This window comes from Trichomycterus rosablanca, chromosome 10 (assembly GCF_030014385.1).
Source record: "Trichomycterus rosablanca isolate fTriRos1 chromosome 10, fTriRos1.hap1, whole genome shotgun sequence".
Lineage (NCBI taxonomy): Eukaryota > Metazoa > Chordata > Actinopteri > Siluriformes > Trichomycteridae > Trichomycterus > Trichomycterus rosablanca.
Genome location: NC_085997.1, coordinates 560001 through 573815, shown reverse-complemented (window position 1 = coordinate 573815; position 13815 = coordinate 560001). Strand labels below are relative to the sequence as shown.

At 44.8% G+C, this 13815-nt stretch overlaps 1 protein-coding gene across 1 annotated transcript in view; it reads right to left on the bottom strand.

Moving 5' to 3' along the window:
- Nucleotides 1–103: 103 nt before the first annotated feature.
- The window catches only part of ace (angiotensin I converting enzyme (peptidyl-dipeptidase A) 1), a 22168-nt gene continuing 8456 nt past the window's right edge, over nucleotides 104–13815 (bottom strand). The window contains exons 6-26 of the mRNA XM_063003371.1: nucleotides 13489–13680; nucleotides 13290–13387; nucleotides 13029–13201; nucleotides 12475–12698; nucleotides 12235–12379; nucleotides 9779–9877; nucleotides 9565–9687; nucleotides 8631–8842; nucleotides 8419–8555; nucleotides 8172–8330; nucleotides 7319–7406; nucleotides 7086–7229; nucleotides 6277–6468; nucleotides 5110–5207; nucleotides 3368–3540; nucleotides 2930–3153; nucleotides 2270–2414; nucleotides 2083–2181; nucleotides 1781–1903; nucleotides 1506–1693; nucleotides 104–541 (exon numbers count right to left, since the gene is read on the bottom strand). Coding sequence (XP_062859441.1) covers nucleotides 342–541; nucleotides 1506–1693; nucleotides 1781–1903; nucleotides 2083–2181; nucleotides 2270–2414; nucleotides 2930–3153; nucleotides 3368–3540; nucleotides 5110–5207; nucleotides 6277–6468; nucleotides 7086–7229; nucleotides 7319–7406; nucleotides 8172–8330; nucleotides 8419–8555; nucleotides 8631–8842; nucleotides 9565–9687; nucleotides 9779–9877; nucleotides 12235–12379; nucleotides 12475–12698; nucleotides 13029–13201; nucleotides 13290–13387; nucleotides 13489–13680 — 3236 coding nt within the window. The 3' untranslated portion in view covers nucleotides 104–341. The remainder of the gene's footprint in view (nucleotides 542–1505; nucleotides 1694–1780; nucleotides 1904–2082; nucleotides 2182–2269; nucleotides 2415–2929; nucleotides 3154–3367; nucleotides 3541–5109; nucleotides 5208–6276; nucleotides 6469–7085; nucleotides 7230–7318; nucleotides 7407–8171; nucleotides 8331–8418; nucleotides 8556–8630; nucleotides 8843–9564; nucleotides 9688–9778; nucleotides 9878–12234; nucleotides 12380–12474; nucleotides 12699–13028; nucleotides 13202–13289; nucleotides 13388–13488; nucleotides 13681–13815) is intronic.

Here is a 13815-nt window from a genome sequence, read left to right as displayed (position 1 = left end):
AAATAATATGATTTACCACACAAATAAGGAGCCAAAGCACAAAAAGCTCCACGTTTATATATTTTTATTCTATAAACGTATTAACCAATAGAATCAATCTAGAAATGCGTACACAGTTTTAGCCTTTACAAATTTAATTGAGAAACCACCAGACTTTCAACGTTTCATTTTTTTACAAATAAATTACAACATTAATTTGCATAGTCAAACAAATTTGACCAAAAATTATTAATAAATATAAAGACATTCAGAAAAGCGCTCGATTTTGTCTTTAGTTTCAGGAAAATAAAAACAACCACACAGGAACTTCTGCCTACACACGGACTCGTCCTGAAAGCCTTCTATTTGAGCTCGATTTGAGAGAGAGATTTGCTGTTTTGTCTCCTGGATTTCTGGTATTTGTAGGCCAGGAAGATGGTGGAGAGCAGGAGGACGATTCCCAGTACCAGTAGAACCCACTGACCGGCTGAGGCTGCAGCTTCGTCCACCGTCAAGCCCAGAAAAGAGGCAGAGGAATCTTTCTCCTCCACGACTGCAGCAGCTACAGGACAGAGGTCAGTCACAGAGAGTATCGGGTGAATATTAATGGTTCTGTTCACAGATTATCAGTGATTATCACAGGTAACATAACAGGTTTACATACACTTAAACACTTTACTGTGGGCTTTCTGAAAATCTGATGGGTCAAAGGATACCATCTAGTCTCTTGTAGTGTAAAAAAGTTATTTATTATTGACTATATTAAAGGCACTGTGGTAGCCTAGTGACTGGAGCTGTGGGTTACCAACTGGAAGGTTGTGGGGCCAAATCCCGGCTCTGCCATGCTGCCACTGTTGGCTTCTTTGTCCTCTCGATTCCAGGGTCACCAGACAATGGCTGTACCAACTACCCTAGACTATAGCTGGTGACTTGACTGTGTGCAAGATGGTGTTTTAAGCATGGAAAAAAGCCTTAAGGTGGCACAATATTGTGTAAAAGTTGGTATTCTTGAACCTGGGTGGCACTGCTCACAGGGAAGAGTGTTTTACACCTGGCATGGCAGCCAGTACATCTGTACATCTAATCTTTAACAAACCTCAAGATTTAAGGTGTTGATTTTGACCTAAAGGCTTTTTCTGTAACAGTAGCATCTAAAATGTGCCAACGTTAAGCTTGCTTGACTGTGTACAGTGCCAGTACAGCGTTTTGGTGGTTCTTGGGTTATGTCTAACCATCCAGGAAGATCACAGCTCAGCATAAGGGGTCAGTTTGGGATTTAGTTTTTTTCCCAGCTTGTTTGGAAGTTGGGGTCAGAGCGCAGGGTCAGCCATCGTACGCCACCACGGGGCCAAGAGGATTAAGGGTCTTGTTCAAGGGCCCAACAGTGGCTGCATGACAGAGTTGGGATTCAAACTGTCAACCTTTCAATTGATAGCCCAAAACTTTACCCACTAGGCTCCCACTGTCCCTGTACTGTAAATGAGGGTTACCCTTTGTAATAGGGCAAATTCAACACTCAGACTGACTTGTGACGGGCATCCAGTTGTATTCGGGCCAGCCAAGAACATCTCCGTTCTTCTTGTTCTCCTGCTCCAGCCAGCTGATCAGAGGCTGGAAGTAACTCATCAAGGGCTGCACTGACATTTTGGGCTGCCCGGTGATCATGGCCATCGCTTCGGGCCATGGCTTACTGAAGCCCAGCTTCATCATGTCACTGCACAGAGAGAGAGAGAGACGACTGTTGGTTCATTTATTTATCTGATTTAATAGATTTAGAAAAAGCATAAAGTGATAAACTGACCCGAGGAGTTTTCCCGCCTCTTTTGACTGATAAATGTCGCAGTTGTGGAGAGGACCAGTCTGACCAGCAGCCTTACACAGAGCTTCATGGAACTGGAACTGGATCACGAAGCTCACGAAGTACCTGTCAGAGGAAACAAAGCTGGAGTTTATTCAGATGCTCACGTTAACCCTGCTTTCAAAGTGGAGCGAAAGTATGTGGACGTCCGAACGGCCAGCCGGGTGTCCACACAGACATAATTAGCCATGTCTAAAAGAAGGGAGGTGGTCAAGGCCCTGGGATTGGATGGTGGTGTTCCTCACCTGACGTATGGGACGTTGGCCGGGATGTGAAACTTGGCGCCTGGGTCGAAATCTTCCTCTGTGCGGGTCACAGGCGGGCACAGACCCTGGTACTTCAGCCTGCGAACGAAAGGAATCATAAAATTCTCATAGCAGGTTCATTATTTATTGGTACAGTGGGTAGTTTACTGGTTTGTACTGGTCTCACCTGAGGTTCCACCACTCCTTGTTGTACTCGTCGCTCGATATCCTTCCATCGAACACCTTCCAGCGCCACTGATCCATCAGGTACCCGAAGGGCAGGAAGGCGATTTTATCCAGGGCGATGCTCATCAGGTAGTTGATGGTGCTCTCTGTAACACCAGATTCAGATTCTTTTACTTTTAAACTCAAAAACCATGAACACGACATGGAACAAAAGTATTGGGACGCCCCTTCTGATTAATGAATTCTTGTGATTCAGCCACAACAGTTGCTAACAGGTAATAAATCAATAATTCTACAGCAAGTGATTCTTTAAGTGATTATTTAAGTAGTTCATAAAGTGATTCTTTAAATTTATTCTTATTGAAATGGGACATCCTAAAAGCCCATGGTCAGATGTCCAAATACTTTTGGTCATACACTGTATGTGTAGTGTAAATTACAATAAATATTGTAACAGGGTTGGAACGCGTCTCACTACAGAGAATTAGAACCCCTGTGTAGATATTTAATCGAGGTAAAACCATACTGTGACTAAAAGTAAGAAATAAAAGATGAAACATCAGCAGCCCACGCCGGAGACAGAGAACAGAACAGGGATAGTGCAGAAGTGAGAACCGGATGTGACACAGAACCTCGCTCACATGTTTCCGTTTCTGCTCACCTGGGTTGTCGTCGACCTTATCGAGCAGGCCGATGGTGTGCAGATGTTTGGGCGTGGACACAGACAGTGCCAGCACGTCCCCGATGGCCTCGTGAAATCCTGGATTGGCCCCGTCGCGGAAGGAAATGGGCTGGTCCTTGTACTGCAGGAAGTACTGTACGTGTCCCATCTCGTGGTGCACGGTGATCAGGTCGTCCATGTTCACCACCGTGCACTGCTTGATCCTGGAGGGTTTGAGACATTCAACAAACACGGGGGGTGGGTAAAGTGCCGGGCGCTGATTTACATTACTGTCTGTTCCATGTTCTAGTGTATTAAAGAGGCTTTTGGATTGATTGATTATATAGTGGAGCTTTTTTCGAGCTCATGGATGAGTTGTCACCGAGCCCTTGGAGATAATGTATCAGACTGGCTGCTTCAGCGTCGTGTTTGTCATACCTGAAGTCTTTGCGGTTGTAGAAGTCCCAGGCTGAGGCGTGGCACACCACCTCTCGTCCGTCGGTGGGCTTCTCCAGCATGGATTTATCCCAGAATTCCTGAGGCATGGGCAGAAGACCTATGGACGTGAAGAAGCTGTCGGACTCTTCAAACATACGCCACGCATTCCAACCCTGAGAACATCCAAACACAAGCCGTCACAATTCTCAGAGATCTGCACCAGAACTTAGAGCAGGTTATCAAGTCTCGTTTTACAGCATGTGATTCTGTAAGTGAGTCTTTAAGTGACTATTCAAGTGATTCTTTACTGAAATGATTCTTTAAGTGATTCCTTATTTCAATGATTCTTTAGGTCTTTATTTAAGTGATACTTTAAGTGATTCTGTAAGTGATTATTTAACATGATTCTTTAAATGATTGCTTAAATGATTCATTAGATGGTTCTCTAATTATTTATTTAAGTGATTCTTTAAGTGATTCTGTAATAAATTATTTAAGTGATTCTTTAAATGATTCTGTAATTAATTATTTAAGTGATTCTTTAAATGAACATTTAAGTGATTCTTAAAGCGATTCATTGACATGATTCTGTAAGTGATTATTTAAGTAAATCTTAAAAATTATTCTTTAGATGTTTCTCTAATTAATTATTGAAGTGATTCGTTAAGCAATTCTTTAAATGATTCTGTAAGTGATTATTTAGGTGATTCTTTAAGTAATTATTTGATCTAAATTATATTATATCAAATATTATAAACACTATTCATAAAAAAGACACGATCGATGTTTACTGCTGTTAAAATACAAGTTATGAAGTTATTTTTTAACAGAGACTATATGTTCATATATGTCAGATGTAAAGAGCTTTTTTAATATATTTGTTTGTGTTTAGGGGGGCAGAACGAGGTTTAAATTTGACACAGTGGCACTGGCTTTGTTTTCCATTTCCCCTTCAAATTTACCTCCCAATTTAATCATATCCAACTCCCTGATTGTATTTCGGCCCCTCCACTCCTGACATGTGACCGATTTCATTTCACCTGCAGTTCCATCGATCAGCCAGCAGAGGGCGCAATTACAGCAGTAATGAGGAATCACTGCGGTCCTCACTCACTCAAGCACCTAACATGTTACTTACAGTATATACAGTATATATATATATATCAGGGGAAAACGTTGCTTAATGTATATATTTTATATTATTATTGTTATATATTTTACATTATTATTGTTATATATTTTATATTATTATTGTTATATATTTTATTATTGTTATTGTTATATATTTTATTATTATTATGTTTTCTGCCACACAGACTGGTTTAAGCTCTTTGATTTTATTATCTTCTCTGTAATGTTAGATAGCAGTGGCTCTGCAGTCAGGGTACTGGATACACACCTGAGTACTGGGGCCCTGGACTTAACCTTCATTTGGAATGACACTGTTGGGCCCCTGAGCAAGGCCCTCAAGTTTAATCTAAGATTACGCTACATCCGTCTCAATCGTAAGCTTGTGCCAATATAAATGTCACGGCTGAAGATTTTGAATGACATCGGGTGGCACATTTGAGGACCTCATTTGATCCCTGCCTCAATTTGAGTCTGAGTTTTGCATGTTCTCCCAAGGTCAGTGTGGGTTCCTTTTAAATAGCCCTCCTTTAAAGAATGCAGAAGGTGAATTGGCCTCAGTTGTGAGTGAGTGAATGAATCAGTGTGTGTGGTGTATTTAGCGCCGTTCGTACCTTGTCTATCATGGCTTGTGAGACGTCCACCTGGGTGGCATCGGGGTACGGCATCACCAGGTCCATGATTCCTGACCAGGTCTGTGCCCACATGTTTCCTGAGAGAAGAAGACGAGACAGAGATGTTGGCGAGGGTTAACGGGGCAGCACCGGTGCCAGAGTGAACCGCTGGGTTTGGAATGCCGAGCCGGTCCATGTTCAACCATGTGGAATCAGTGTGTGTGTGTGTGTGTGTGTGTGTGTGTGTGTGTGTGTGTGTCACGCTTGGCGGTACTGAAAGCACATCACATCCCGCCGGTTCCTTTGGTGTCGCCGCTGAATATTGATGCTCATTCATACAGAATTATAAACAAACGCTCAGTCACGGCGTCATGGCAACAGGATGCGAGCAACTGTGTGTGCACGGTCTAAAGTATTTGGACACCTGAGCAAGAGCTTACATTTACATTGTTGGCATTTTAGCAGGACGCTTTGATCCAAAGCGACTTACATTAGGATAGGGGCCTTGCTTAAGGGCCCAACAGTGGTAACCTGGCAGATGTGGGACTTGAACCAGCAACCTTGCGATGACCTTGAGTGACCTCTGATCTCTTCAGTTGCTCCTCACAGGACTTTAAAGTACGTCTGTGGGAATTTGTGCCCATTCCGTCAAAACTCATTGGGTGCAGGTGGTAGCTCAGCAGTTAAGGAACTGGACTAGTAATCAGAACGTTGCCAGTTCAAGCCCCATCACCACGTTGTCAAGTTGGGCCCCTGTGCAAGGCCCTTAGTTCTCCACTACTTAAACAGTCGTGGTTAATGTAAACTGGGACAGTGGTAGCTTAGTGGTTAAGCAACTCTACTGGTAATCAGAAGGTTGCCAATTCAAGCCCCATCACCACCATGGTGTCACCATTGGACCCCTGTGCAAGGCCCTTAATCCTCAACTGCTTGAACGGTCATGGTTAATGTAAACTGGGACAGTGGTAGCTTATTGGTTAAGCCACTGTACTGGTAATCAGAAGGTTGCTTGTTCAAGGCCCACCACCCCTGAGCAACAGTGACACCACATGAATCACTTGAAATGTATTCAGTCATGACTGTAAGTCGCTCTGCATAGTTTGGACAGTTGCTGGGTGCCGGCGGGGGTCCTAACAGATGACGGGTGAGTTATCTGGTTAGTTTTACCTAGTAAGTGTGCAGGGATGGGCCCCTTGAGGTTGACCCGGTCCTTCCCGTACTTCTTGAAGAGCGCTCTGCGCACGTACGTGTGCAGGTTGAGGTACAGCGGCTGCAGATCCTTCCATAACGCCTCCAGATCCTGCTCGAAGGTCGGGGTCTCGTACAGGGAGCGCCAGAAAGCCCCGTTATCCGCGTGACCTGTTAACCGAACCATGTTAGATCAGTCATTCATCCTGGTCAGGGTCGCTGTGGGTCAGAGTCAGTGGGCGAAAGGAGGAAAACACCCCGGACAGGTTGCGACTGCATGTCTTTGGACTGTGGGAGGAAAATGGAGCGCACGGATGAAAAGCACACAGTCACAGGGAGAACATGCAAACTCCACACAGAAAGGACCCGGACCACTCCACCTGGGAATCGAACCCAGGACCTTCTTGCTGTGAGGGCACCTTCATACAGACATAATTTGCATTCTGTCTTGCAGTACCATCGATCAGCCAGCAGAGGGCGGAACTGCAGCATCTGATAGCAGATCTGAGATGTCAGCACTGACAGGTTAGCGCCCCTTTACTCACTTATTACACCAAGAGGAAGGTCGTTCCACATGGAAAACCCTGCAAACAACAGCAAGAACATTGTAATCATGTTCCTCGGGGCCCCTGAGGCATCAGGAACGACCCGCATAGTTTAACCGGGTACGCTCCGGTGTCTCCTGGAAACCCGACCCATCAGTCACGTTTCCACTGAGCCGGACGCTAACCGGGCCCCACGCTCTCACAAAGGCCCCTCTCACACAGCCCCCATTCCGCGCCGCTTACCGTTACTCGTGGCAGCTAAGTTGGCAAGCTCCACGTATCTCTTGTAGCCCTGGCGCAGTTCCCTTCCCGAAGCGTTCCTCCAGCCGTGCCAGGCGAACAGCAGCTCGTCGTAGTCCCGGGACTCCGACATGATCTTATTCAGGTCTGGAAACAAAACAAAACAAACCCGGGCGGGGCTGAAGCGGCGCTGCGGGATTGAGATTTCAGTCGCATGTTCATGTTCCGTCGCTCACCTGGATCGAGTGGTAGACAGGTACCATCGCTCCTGCACACTTTAGCTACGCTGTACGTCGTCTCCATGGAGGCTAACAGATTATTGTACTGCAGAAAAAGAGATGACGGGATTACTGACACGTGTTCAAAATTATTTAATTAATAAAAATAACAGCAATCTGGTCCCACTGTGGTTTACATGATGTAACGTAAAGTCTCCACAAGGGGGCGCTCGTAAACAAGTTCATTTTGTGTTTATGTACATTTAGCATTAGTCTGTCTGTCTATCTATATATCTGACTGTCTGTCTATCTGTGCGTCTGTTTGTCTGTCTGCCTACCTGTCTGCCTATCTATCTGTCTGTGTGTGTATCTGTCTATCTATTTATGTATCTGTCTGTCTATCTGTCCGTCTGTCTGTCTTTCTATCTGTCTGTCTGTTTATCAATCTGCTTGTCTATCTATCTATCTATCTATCTATCTATCTATCTATCTATCTATCTATCTATCTATCTATCTGTGTCTGTCTGCTTGTCTGTCTGCCTGTCTATCCTTCTATCTATTTCTCTATCTTACTATCTATTCATATATCTGTCTGTCTGTCCATCTGTATGTGTGTGTATCTGTCTATCTACAGTATTTATGTATCTGTCTATTTGTCTGTCTATCTGTCCGTCTATCTGTCTATGTGTCTGTATGTCTGTTTATCTATCTGCCTGTCTATCTCTCTGCCTGTCTGTCTATAAGTCTGTGTGTCTGTCTGTATATCCTTCTGTCTATCAGTCTGTCCGTCTGTCTGTCTATCTCTCTGTCTGTCTGTCTATATGACAGTGTATATGTACAGTTATATATATACAGTATATATGTGCAGTACCTCCTTCAGTTGTGTATCAGGCAGCGCCGCCCTCTCCAGGTCACTGAGCTTCTTGAGGATCCTCTTCACTGAGGGATCCTGGAAGTCGGTGCTGTCGTACTTGCGAGCCTCCAGCCCGTACGTCTTGGTGTGATTGGCCATGTCCAGGTTCTTCTGGAGCTACAGACCAAAACAGATAAAAGCATTAAATATAAGGACAGATCAGGTGAGGGTACCTGAGCACGTGTGAACGGTTGCCGGGCGTCACCATGATCTGCTTGTTCTCCTCGTTGATGTTGGTGTTGTAGTCCCATGATGCCTCTGTGTAGGCGTTCCACACCTCCTCGGCCGTGCTGTTGTACTGGGACAGGAACTGCTCCGCCTGAGCCTCGTCCGTGATCTTGTCTGTGAAGTGAGAACCCCGTTACGTTAGGATCGTACTTCATCGGTTCGTGTCCCGTTTTCGGGGTGTTTTCTCACCGATGTCGGCCGGGTAACCCTCCGGGACGGGCGGCGTCCAGTTGAAGTCGGGCCAGCCCAGAGTCTCGCCCGTCAACTTGTTCTGCTCCTCTAACCAGGTGGTGATGGGCTGGAAGTACTCCATCAGCGCCGCCGCGTCCATCTTGTTTGTGCCCAGAGCTTCCTGTAGTACCTCGGTCCAGGGTTTGGACGATCCGGCGCGCATGACCTTCCTACAGAGGGTCCGGAGATCCAGACGTCAGTTACATACCGATACATATATCTGTCTGTTTATCTGTCTGTCTGTGTCTGTCTATCTATTTATCTATCTATCTATTCAACTGTTTGTCTGTCTGTCTGTTGATCTATCTATCTGTCTATCTATACAGTATATCTGTCTGTCTGTCTATCTATATATCTATCTGTCTGTTTGTCTGTCTATCTATCTATCTATCTATCTATCTATCTATCTATCTATCTATCTATCTATCTATCTATCTATCTATTTGTCTGTCTATCTGTCTGTTTATCTGTCTATCTGTGTGTGTATCTGTCTATTTGTCTGTCTATCTATTTATGTATCTGTCTGTCCGTCTGTCTATCTGGCAAGCTGGTGATAATGGGGCTCGAACCAGCAACCCTCAGAATACTAGTCCAGGATTTTAACCACTAAGCTACCACTGCCCTTCAGTTTTATACTTTTTATGACAAGATCCTGGGGTGGTGCTGTCACCTTACAGCAAGAAGGGCTTAGGTTCAATTCCCCAGTGTTCTTTCTGTGTGGAGTTTGCATGTTCTCCCTGTCTCTGTGTGGGTTTCTTCCGGGTGCTCCGGTTTCCTCCCTACAAAGAGGTGTACTGGCGACCTGTCCAGAATGCCTTTCACCCAGTGAACCAGACCCACCTTGACCCTGACCAGGATAAAGCGGTAGTAAAACAGTGAATGAGTGACGTACTGTAGAATGGCTCCGGCCTTGTCTGATCTGTAGATGTCGCACTTGTGCAGAGGTCCGACGTGTCCGGCCTCCTGACAGAGCTTCTGATGGAACTGAAACTGCAGGATGAAGCTCACAAAGTACCTGCAGGAGCATCAGAACCACGAGTCAGCAGAAACATCAGAACCGCTGAGTAAGAGAGGTTATTAAAGCAAGTGGGACTGGATCCTATCACCTGATGTACGGAGTGTTTCCTGGAATGTGGTATTTGGCCCCGGGGTCGAAATGCTCCTCCGTCCGTCTCACCGGTGAACAGACGCCCTGATATTTAGTCCTGCAGAGATCAGAGATGTGATTTATGTGTTATATAACAGGTACAGTGTGGGTATATGTTGTGATTATACGTTGTGGGTATACGTTGTATGTGTATATATATATACAGTATATACAGTATATATATATATATATATATATATATATATATACAGGTCCTTCTCAAAAAATTAGCATATTGTGATAAAGTTCATTATTTTCCATAATGTAATGATAAAAATTAAACTTTCATATATTTTAGATTCATTGCACACCAACTGAAATATTTCAGGTCTTTTATTGTTTTAATACTGATGATTTTGGCATACAGCTCATGAAAACCCAAAATTCCTATCTAAAAAAATTAGCATATCATGAAAAGGTTCTCTAAACGAGCTATTAACCTAATCATCTGAATCAACTAATTAACTCTAAACACCTGCAAAAGATTCCTGAGGCTTTTAAAAACTCCCAGCCTGGTTCATTACTCAAAACTGCAATCATGGGTAAGACTGCCGACCTGACTGCTGTCCAGAAGGCCATCATTGACACCCTCAAGCAAGAGGGTAAGACACAGAAAGAAATTTCTGAACGAATAGGCTGTTCCCAGAGTGCTGTATCAAGGCACCTCAGTGGGAAGTCTGTGGGAAGGAAAAAGTGTGGCAGAAAACGCTGCACAACGAGAAGAGGTGACCGGACCCTGAGGAAGATTGTGGAGAAGGGCCGATTCCAGACCTTGGGGGACCTGCGGAAGCAGTGGACTGAGTCTGGAGTAGAAACATCCAGAGCCACCGTGCACAGGCGTGTGCAGGAAATGGGCTACAGGTGCCGCATTCCCCAGGTCAAGCCACTTTTGAACCAGAAACAGCAGCACTGGACTGTTGCTCAGTGGTCCAAAGTACTGTTTTCGGATGAAAGCAAATTTTGCATGTCATTCGGAAATCAAGGTGCCAGAGTCTGGAGGAAGACTGGGGAGAAGGAAATGCCAAAATGTCTGAAGTCCAGTGTCAAGTACCCACAGTCAGTGATGGTCTGGGGTGCCATGTCAGCTGCTGGTGTTGGTCCACTGTGTTTTATCAAGGGCAGGGTCAATGCAGCTAGCTATCAGGAGATTTTGGAGCACTTCATGCTTCCATCTGCTGAAAAGCTTTATGGAGATGAAGATTTCATTTTTCAGCACGACCTGGCACCTGCTCACAGTGCCAAAACCACTGGTGAATGGTTTACTGACCATGGTATTACTGTGCTCAATTGGCCTGCCAACTCTCCTGACCTGAACCCCATAGAGAATCTGTGGGATATTGTGAAGAGAAGGTTGAGAGACACAAGACCCAACACTCTGGATGAGCTTAAGGCCGCTATCGAAGCATCCTGGGCCTCCATAACACCTCAGCAGTGCCACAGGCTGATTGCCTCCATGCCACGCCGCATTGAAGCAGTCATTTCTGCAAAAGGATTCCCGACCAAGTATTGAGTGCATAACTGAACATAATTATTTGAAGGTTGACTTTTTTTGTATTAAAAACACTTTTCTTTTATTGGTCGGATGAAATATGCTAATTTTTTGAGATAGGAATTTTGGGTTTTCATGAGCTGTATGCCAAAATCATCAGTATTAAAACAATAAAAGACCTGAAATATTTCAGTTGGTGTGCAATGAATCTAAAATATATGAAAGTTAAATTTTTATCATTACATTATGGAAAATAATGAACTTTATCACAATATGCTAATTTTTTGAGAAGGACCTGTATATGCTATTTTTGTTTTTAGTTGTAGTCTATCTGTCTATCTATCTACTTGTCTGTCTGTCTTTATCTGTCTATTTGTCTGTCTGTTTGTCTGTCTGCCTGTCTATCTATCTGTTTGTCTGTCTATCTATCTATCCCTTTATCTGTTGTATGTCTATCTATCTATCTATCTATCTATCTATCTATCTATCTATCTGTCTATTTATCTATGTGTCTGTTTGTCTGTCTATCTATCTGTCTATCTGTATCTATCTTTATATTGGTCTGTCTATCCATCTGTCTGTATCTATCTGTCTGTCTGTCTATTTGTCTGTATCTATCTGTCTGTCTGTCTATTTGTCTGTATCTATCTGTCTGTCTGTCTATTTGTCTGTATCTATAATTTATCTGTCTATCTACTTATCTATCCATCTGTCTGTCTATATATCTGTCTTTTTATATATCTGTTTGTCTGTCTATCTATCTATCTAACTGTCTGTCTGTCTCTCTATCTTACAACAGCGCTTGTTTATTGCGGTGTATTTAAATCGTTGATCACGGCGTCTCGTCTGATTGATCAGGTATTAATGATCCGTTTGTTCCTGTTAGAGCTGATGGAGATAAATCAGGTAGACGTGGAAGAGCTCACCTGAGGTACCACCACTCTGAATTGTACATTTCGGGTGGCGTACGCCCACTGAACACGCCCCAGCGCCACTGATCGATCAGGTACCCGAACGGAAGGAAGGCGATCTTCTGCAGAGCCATCTTCAGCAGGTAATTAATGTCCGTCTCTGGAAGAAGATCAAAGCGTTTGTGTTTAGATCAACAGAATAAACAAGATCAACGATGAAGATCTAAACGCTGTAGATGAAGGTGGAGTAGTGACCAGCGTCATCTGTCAGGGTGTCCAGCAGGCCGATAGTGTGGAGGTGTTTGGGCGTGGAGACAGACAGCGCCAGCACGTCCCCGATGGCCTCGTGGAAACCGGGGTTGGCGCCACGCCTGAAGCTGACCGGCAGGTCCTTGTACTGAAGGTAATACTGGACGTGGCCCATCTCGTGGTGGACGGTAAAGAGCTGGTCCATGGTCACCGTGGTGCACTGCTTAATCCTGCAGAACAGAAAACAACCATCATCTGAAACTTTTGTTGTTTGTTTTGTTGGGAGGCACTGAGGGTTAAATTAACGACGCCCCTTTGGCACCCCCCTAGTTTGAACACAGGGTGTCGCTATTACACATAAAACCGCTCCACATGTTTTCTCCTAAATCAAACCGGTTACGACGTTACATCTGCATTAATAATCCTGAACTTCATGGTGGCTCCAAAAAAGATTGTTTTCACTGGTTTCAGAGGGAAGTGGGTATGTTTAATCTGTCAGGAAACAGCTGCATTAATGACGGAGTGTAATAATCTCAAAAGTTTGGACACCGCTGTTGTACCTGAAGTCCTCGCGGTTGTAGAAGTCCCAGGCAGAGGCGTGGCACACCACCTCTCGACCGTCGGTCGGTTTCTCCAGCATGGAGTCGTTCCAGAACTTAGAAGGCATCTCTTCCAGACCCAGAGACGTGAAGAACTCTTCGGACACCCGGAACATACGCTCAGCGTCATAACCCTGCAGAAACCAGAGAGAACATCTCACACGTCTCACACGTCTTCATTCCTGAAGAACAAATCAGCGGGCACCGTGTGGGCGAGCTTACCTTTGCGTCCATGGCGTCGGTCACGTCCATGTTGGGCTTGTTGGGGAACGGGATCATCATGTCGTAGATGTTGTTCCAGGCCTGCGCCCACATGTTCCCTGCAGAAAAACCCGAGAACCAAATCATGGATCTTCTAATCATTAGAACGTTTTGGTTTTGTTTATTGATGGACGACGTGGATTAAATTTGATGGACTGACCAAGAAGATGGGCAGGGATGGGACCCTTGAGGTTGATGTACTTGGGGCCGTAGTAATCGTAGAGCTTGCGGCGTACGAAGGCGTGCAGGTTGAGGTAAAGAGGCTGGAGCTGTTTGAAAAGCTCCTCCAGGTCCTGCTCGAAGCTCGGAGTCTCGTACCAGGAGCGCCAGTAATCGCCCGTGTCATTAAAGCCTGCAAGGGACGAGTGTCAGGTTCATCATCATCATCAGCAGCAGCAGCAGCAGCAGCATCATCATCCTTAACATCACCATCATCATCACCATCATCATCATCACCACCATCATCTCCACCATCATCTCCACCATC